Source organism: Leuresthes tenuis, unplaced genomic scaffold (genome assembly GCF_036924035.1).
Source record: "Leuresthes tenuis unplaced genomic scaffold, fLeuTen1.0.hap1 SCAF_15, whole genome shotgun sequence".
Classification (NCBI taxonomy): Eukaryota; Metazoa; Chordata; class Actinopteri; order Atheriniformes; family Atherinopsidae; genus Leuresthes; species Leuresthes tenuis.
The window spans coordinates 22,609,351-22,617,310 of record NW_027325369.1 but is presented as its reverse complement, the minus strand read 5'-3'; the positions used below and the strand labels follow the sequence as shown (position 1 = coordinate 22,617,310).

Genomic DNA, 7,960 nt, shown 5'->3' with positions numbered 1-7,960 from the left:
AGCTTGAGGGGATGGTATGTGTGTCAGAGCAGGGCTGGCCGTGTGTGTGCGCCCCCACACTGGCTGCTGCAGTTTTTTTACTCTCCTCTATCCATGTCAGCAGGACTGTGTGACTGAAAGGCACTGGATTATGTACACCAGGGGCCAATGGGTCAGTAGATAAGAAGTCTTCTCTGTTACCACAAATCCACAGATTAAACGTAACGTTGAGAGCTACTGCAGCCCTGAGGGCAAATGGGTCTACAACACAACTCTGAGTGAGCTTTGGCTTAACCCTTCTGTCACTGTGGAGCCACGTGGCAGCATATGAGTGGAGGCTTCTCTTTAAGTCCCACTGCATAAGGCATGCCTTTTAAATGTGTCCGGGTCATCCAGGGGTTATTAGTAATGTTGCTGACATGATATCTTAATTGGAAAGTTAATCCTGTGCTGGGGCAGCTGACACCCTGTAAAACAGCACAGAGAACAATCAACAAAGCGCTGCAGCTTGTGAACACACAGGACAGTTTCACCCTCTGTCTTTGCCAAGCAGAAGTGCCTACCTGCCTCGGGCAGTCAAAAATATACACTAGCTGTGTATGGCACTGATTTACTTGCACTGCCTGCCTTCTCTTGATTCAGTAAAAAGACAGAGCAGTCAGAGAAGACCTGCAGTAATAAATCATGTTAGGTGTTATGATGTCTGTCAGAGTCAGATTGGCATTTACCAGTGATGTTTATTGTGGGCAAACTCTGATGTGCCTGTGCACATGTTCACATACGTCTCAGTGAGCTTACAGATATGAAGAGCAGCAGCGATGCAGGGGAGAGCAGATGGGGAAAGAAAGGTGCTGTAGGTCTGTATGGGATAGTGGCAGGATGGCTGTTGGTGACAGGCTCTTGTAGCGTCTCGTCTGCTCCAGTGATCCCGGGGAATCTGGGTCATTTCCAGCCTGATTGCATGTAACTGCTCCCCACTCCTTCCCTCCCTCTGCCCTGAGCAAGCTACGACCCAGCTACATGCTAATGATGACAGAACGTAAATGTACCCTTGCTGGATGCTGGGTGGAAACTGAGCAGTGGTCTTCAGCAGGGAAAACATACCTCTGCGCCGCTCCTCTCCTCACTTCTCAGTCCTCTGTGCTGCTGTTTGTCAGTGAGATGCTGCACTCCCTCAGAAACAAGCTGCATCCAATTAGCAGATACTCAAGTACTTCAGAACCTTCAATATTCTTAATTTCACCAAAGTTACTCCTGTAATGTTTTTTTTTTTTGTTTAAATACAAACAGAGTGATGAACATACATCTTTCTACTTGAAATTGAAATCAATCAGTTTACTCAAGTCCTACATTTCCTACTTGCCCTTGGAAAAATGAGTTACAAAACCCCTCTCTGATAGTTGTGACTGAAGATTTCTATTTCCGTAAACACTTCAACAAGACTTGTTGTTGTTCCTTTTTTGACTTTTAATTAATCTGTTTGATATTCTCCTTTTTAACATCTTATAAGAAATCATAAAATGACAGTCGAGTTCCATTAAGAAGTGAGTGGAAATATATGCAACAAAGAACCACCCCACCCCCCAAACGTTTGCAATTCATGCACAAATTACTTTTTAATGAAACCTTGATTCGCAGTTTGATTAATTTATACCGGGTTTTGCGCAAGAATAGCATGTGTCCAGCTACATAAGCATATGTGAACACCCAAATAATAATAAAATGAGGGCATTTCCTGGTCTAATAATGAAACCTACAAATAAAGCATGAAGTTCTGGTTTTGTAGGCTGAGGACTGCGAGGATGACAGTATGAATCATGAAGCACATAGACAAGAGCAAGAAGAAATTGGCGTGTTTGAATGAGATCCACTGTTGCTGTGCTGAATGTGCGGAGATATTGGTGTCAGGAGGCCTATCTCCTGCTGACACAGTGACATAGGCCTGGGCTCGTGAGCGGGATACAGTGGGGCCTATACATCACTTCGGCCGAGTATTTATCTTTGCAGTTATAAAGTAAAATGATTAAGTGGATGCTCTACAATAAAATGGGGGATAGATCAAAGAAAACAATACAAATTTCCACAATAATAATACGCGTACAGATATTTTATTATAGTGAGGTAATACTAAAGCTGATGAAATGAAATTAAATTAAAAAAACAAACAAACAAACAAAAAACACCATCTTTTGTCTTTTTATAAATGTTTAAAGCGTGCCTATATAAACCAGACCTGTTGCGTACACACCATGGTCAACAATTGTTATTTGCAGCCTTTCGTTTATCCAAAACTCGCTTATATTTAATTGATGCGTGCTTCCTCCAGGAAATCATTGCAGTTCTTGTAAATTTAGTTTGGGACTGCAACCCTGCAGGGATGAAATATTTACAGGCAGCTAAATATTTCATACCAGCACCTTGTCAGTCGCCCCTTACAATTTACTTCCCCTTCATCCGATGGATGGTCTTATCCTTTATTTACAAGTCGATGGTGCAAAAATATGGGTGAATTATGCGGCTCATACTCAAGTTAAATAGTCCTGTAAGCTCTACATTGTAGCCACTTTAAACCTGCAATATCATAAAGAAGAAGCTTGTCAAAGCAGCCCCCCACCCCCACCCCCGATAAACAAACAGACTCCATCAGCATTAAGTGGCGATGCTCAATTTCTTGATTAATGTAATTTTTTAACCATGTGCTCATGAGAATGTGATCAGTAAACCAGCGACAGAATGAACAGCTTCCCTGTGCAGAAGGCATTTCATAACCTGCATCAAGAGTGTATTCATGAAAAAAAAAAAAAGAAAAAGAAAAATCCCGCAGGGGATTCAGGCCGAGTGTGTTGTGCGTGCATGCGCGCGTGATCAACAGCAAGAGATAGAGGGAGAGAGCGTGTGAGTGTGTACGTGTGGGAGGAGGGAGTGTGTGTGTGTGTGTGTGTGAGGGGTGTATCTGTGAAAATAATATCAGGCTTTTCCGTCAGAATGAACTTTACTACTGTATCCAGCCATGAAATAATCTGACCCGACACTTCAAACCATCTGCGCTATCTATCCGCCCTCTTATTTACTAAATCAGCCTGTGCACAAAACGGAGTGTGTCTGATAGCCTACTAAAACCCCGAGTAGCCTGCCGGGGCTTTGATAATCCTATATACACAAATATTTCACCCCTATTATGTTTTATAGCCATCACAAACTGAACGAAACCGCACATATATGTGGGCTGATGTGTGGTCAGAATGGACGGAGCAGAAATGTAGATAATAGTGAAGGAATAGAAAAGAAACAATAATGTTATACATGTTCTGTAATCCCCACTGTTTTTGTTTTATTATTATTATTTTTCATTTTATTTTTAGGGGATTAATTCGTGCTCCAAGCAAAAGAGCAGTGGGCATCGTCATGAATTCAGTCCTGATCTGATTTCTTGTGATTCATTACATTTTGTGAAGTTGAACATTTTCGGGGGGCATCAAGGTTTCAAAACTGATTTACCAGCAAATACACGGCCGTGGTTAAATGTTGATCATTTCTGCAGCTGATATATATCTTTATTTCATATGTGAAACATAAAGTAAACAATGACTATAAATGCACTTTTAAGGGAGACAAATATAGAAATCCAACCTGTATGTTAGTTTTCCATAGTTTAAAAAAAACACACACACACAAATAAAAAAACATACATATATCCACAGCTGGTGGCAGGCCATACTAAACACAGAGTCATCATGTGAGGCTACATTTGTCCAGATTTTTGTGTTCTGTCTTATATGATCAGCTGATTTTTACCTGAGGGCAGGAGAGCCATTTATAGTCAGCGGAGATTTGTCATTTTGCTGTGTAAAGCCCCTTTAAAGCGCTCTGAAGGGAGAATGGGCCGAGCGTGTTTGTCTGCTCTGGCACTTCACCACACAGGCTGAAGAGTCTTCCTGTAACTCCGCCCGTCGCCGCACAAAGGCGCGGGCTGTTCGGGAAGCGCGGCGGGGACAGCTAAACGTTTGAAGACGCGAAGCAAAAAAGGTCAAAATGTTTATATTATTTTTGAAAAGGGAGGCGCTGAGATCTCCTTTCCGCCTGATTGGTCGAACTTGACATTGATTGACGTGCATCCATGGCAACCGGGCAGCCAATCTGCCAACTCCAATAGGAAATCATCAGAGGGGGCTTGACTGGCTTTTTCTCCCCCCCTTAAAAATACATCTCAGCTCCGGCTTTAATTCTTTCCTACATTCAATCCCAGCCTACCTTGAAAAATACACCGCATCGCGGGCTTTATTTTTTTTTCTCCTGCATCTCGAGCCCTCTGCCTGACAAGTTTGCCAAGCCCGAAGATGCGGTAGTCGGCCCCCACGCAGCATCGTCCCTCCTCCGCGGTGCTTGGTGTGTTGCGTTTTTCACGGCTGGTCAGACGATTGGTTCGGTAACTTTGGGATTGCCTTGTTTCTCGGGTGTCTTGGATTGCCTGGGCGCACGGAGAGAAGAAGCGGAGGACTCGAGGCGGAGGAGAGAGAGAGAGAGAGGAGAAAGGAGGGGGAGAGGGTAACACAGGAGAAGCCTCCATGTTTCAGCTGCCCATCTTGAATTTCAGCCCCCAGCAGGTCGCCGGGGTCTGCGAGACCCTGGAGGAGAGCGGGGACGTCGAGCGCCTGGGCCGCTTCCTCTGGTCGCTGCCCGTCGCGCCAGCGGCCTGCGAGGTCCTCAACAAGAACGAGTCGGTGCTGAGGGCCCGGGCTGTCGTCGCCTTCCACACCGGCAATTTCCGTGAACTCTACCACATCCTGGAGAACCACAAGTTCACCAAAGAGTCGCACACGAAGCTGCAGGCGCTGTGGCTCGAAGCGCACTACCAGGAGGCTGAGAAGCTGCGGGGCCGCCCGCTGGGACCGGTGGACAAATACAGGGTGCGGAAGAAGTTTCCCCTGCCCAGAACCATATGGGATGGAGAGCAGAAAACCCACTGCTTCAAGGAGAGAACCCGGCACTTGCTAAGAGAATGGTATTTGCAGGATCCTTACCCAAATCCTAGTAAAAAGAGGGAGCTTGCACAGGCTACTGGACTTACACCCACACAAGTGGGAAACTGGTTCAAAAACCGCAGACAAAGAGACAGAGCGGCTGCTGCGAAGAACAGGTGAGCTTCATGCATCCTTTAGATGGTATCTTGGCTTGTATTATTCAGTCACATTAGGAAATAAAAACATTATTCATCAGCTTTAGTACAGCATTTGTCAGGCGTACACTTTAGCAAAGCAGGCCTGGTTTGAGCCATTCAAGTCTGGTACAAATTTTCACATTATTAAATTAGGATTCACCCTGTAATCCTGACGGTACTGTAATAAATTCTGCCCTTTTGGTTCAGAAGGACATTAGTGTGAAGGGGTTGAAGTGCCAACGACAAAAATACAATGTAGTTCTGCGGTGTCATTTTGGATTATTGGGATTCTGGATGAGTGGCTTTTTTTTTTTAGTCGTTTGAGAGCGACAATAACAATACTATAGAAAAACATTTGAGCTGCATCTATATTTGTTTAATGTACCATTGTTTTCAGCTAAATAGATCAGAAGCTCCACGATAACAACAACAATAATGAGAGAACACATCTAACATGACTATAAACTGCTTGAAGTTAAAAGTATCCGGTTAGATTTGGTGGAGATACTGCTTTTGTTTTTAGTAAAGCTAAATCCTATACGCTCCACATTTATTGCAAAAATTACAGCTATAATTCTTTGATAATAGCCTTTATCTTCGTGTATTATGTATATTTTTAAATTACATATATTTGCAACCAAGCTGACTGCATGTAATGTCAGTTAATACGGATTTTATGTGTTGAACTAAAGTGGAAAAAACAACAATTTATGGGTTTAGATAATACTTTTCCCCCTCTCCTGCTTGTTTAAGTTAATTTTTAAACCATCAGCATATGATTCTGATGACAAGTGGAAATGATAAACGCTCATCACAGCAGACTTTGATCCGTTTTTCTGTCCTCGGCCCAGGCTACAGCAGCAGGTCCTGTCCGGCGGCTCGGTTCGCTCCCTTGCGGACGAGGATGGCACCGTGGACCGCCTCGGGAACTCGTCCAGTCCTGAGGCCAGTCTGTCCAGCAAAGCAGCCGCCTCGGCCATCTCCATCACCTCCAGCGACAGTGAATGTGACATCTGACGGGGCAGATCCGAGGGTGCTGACGGTTTAAAGGGGATACAGTGAAAGACAATCTAATAAAACAAGTAATAGTGCCTGCGTTGAGTTAAAAGAAACACACACAAACACACACATAACTGATATTTTGACGGCTGCCAAAACATGAGGGGATCCGTGATGTGCGGCGGACTGCCGGTCCTTATCCTTTTAGGTCTATTCTTTTTTTTTTTTGTTTGTTTGCGTTTTACCCACCTGTGGATGACTGAAAAACGGACAAAACACATTTCACGGACTAATAACGCCTCGAGATGAAACGTTAAAAAAAGAAGAAAATTTTAAAAAAGAAAAGAAAAAGGGATGATGAGGGCATCCAAGCCGCCTAACCTGCTGTTATCTGTGGGTATTTCATGTTGAAAAGAACTGTGATATTTTTACTTTAAAGTTTTATAAATAATGTTTATTTGCTTATTTAAAACGATCTGCTCTATACTGTCTCTTCGAATTTTGCTTGGTGTTTTTAATACTTACCTTGTCCACAGGTGAACCTGTTGAGCATGCGCGCTTTAGTGAAATTGTGTTTCAGTAAAGGAAAAAGTAAAGATAACTTAATAAAATAATTGTTGATCAAGAACGTTTAAAGTTTAGTCTCTCTCTTTTTTTAGTTTAAATTCGTGTGGGGGTAATACACACACACACACACACACATATATATATATATGTATTATATAAGATGAATTGTTAAATAGGAATATTACCATGGTGGTTATGAAGAATCCTCCTGGCTGTTTTCATTCACGGAAGTATTTTCGGGATTCTAATGCCACGGTGCAATCACTGACACGTTTTAGAGCGAGGTCTAATTGGCCAACATGCTCTGCGTCCTGTAATGCAGGGTGACAGCGAGAGGTCACAGAGAGGCCGGCTCACTAACCCGGATGATCCGCGGGAGAGATCATAGAGATCAAAACACAGCAGATTGTGGACCTGGGCTTACACATGCACATGCAGGAGGACGAACAGAAACAGTCTTCTTAAAACGTGCCTTTTTTGTCCCCAAGAACGTCTGAATCAGGCGGACGTGAATCTTTTAATCAACAAAAACCCGCACGCACGCGCTTTCCGTTTTTGGTCACGTTTGCGTCATTTTTAAAAAAAATATTTGATTGCATTCTTAACAATTTGAGACCCGCTGCAGTATTTCCCTTCCGGTGACGCCCGCGTTTACTGTCCGTGCGGCCCCAGAAATTCAAATCTGAGACTCAAGGTTGAAAAGAATTGGAACAAACAACCTGCAAAAAAAAAAAAAGATATATCAAATGGCAAAAGCGACCTAAATCAGAATTTAAATTCCAGCTCTTCCACCTGATGTGGCAACCACCTGCCCCCCCCCCCCCCCCCCCTCCCCAATTTGCAATTAATGAGGCTACAGTAACTTATGAAAACAGACAAAAGCTTTTCAGCCTGAACAAAGCAGAAGCCAAAATCTGTAGATGAAGAGAGGAAACAATTGAGGGGAAATAAATGAGCTTTTCGGGGGCTTTATTTGTATTTTTTTCGCTGCTCCTCTTTCAAACTACTGGGACAAAAAAGCTAAATATTTCCGTTTCTATTGAGAGTAAGGACGACCGGGTGACTAGATGAAAAAAGTCTTTCTCGCAGTCAATAAGGTTGTCAAACTGGTCAGCGGTAATCAGCGCTAATGATGGGTCTGGGGTCCAGCTCGGACAAAAGGGGCCCTGCCGCTGTTTTGTGAAGGGAAGCGACCGCGGGTCCCTCTCCAAAGAAAAGACTCCTGTGAGGAGTCTGGAGCGCGGAAATCACAACTTC

General features: G+C 43.6%; 1 protein-coding gene across 1 annotated transcript; it reads left to right on the top strand.

Moving 5' to 3' along the window:
- Window positions 1-4,227: 4,227 nt before the first annotated feature.
- Window positions 4,228-6,764, top strand: six6a (SIX homeobox 6a). Its single transcript, XM_072365343.1, has 2 exons — window positions 4,228-5,116; window positions 5,989-6,764. Exons 1-2 carry the CDS (start codon window positions 4,545-4,547, stop codon window positions 6,152-6,154), a joined length of 738 nt encoding a protein of 245 aa, XP_072221444.1. The 5' UTR covers window positions 4,228-4,544; the 3' UTR covers window positions 6,155-6,764.
- Window positions 6,765-7,960: the final 1,196 nt, after the last annotated feature.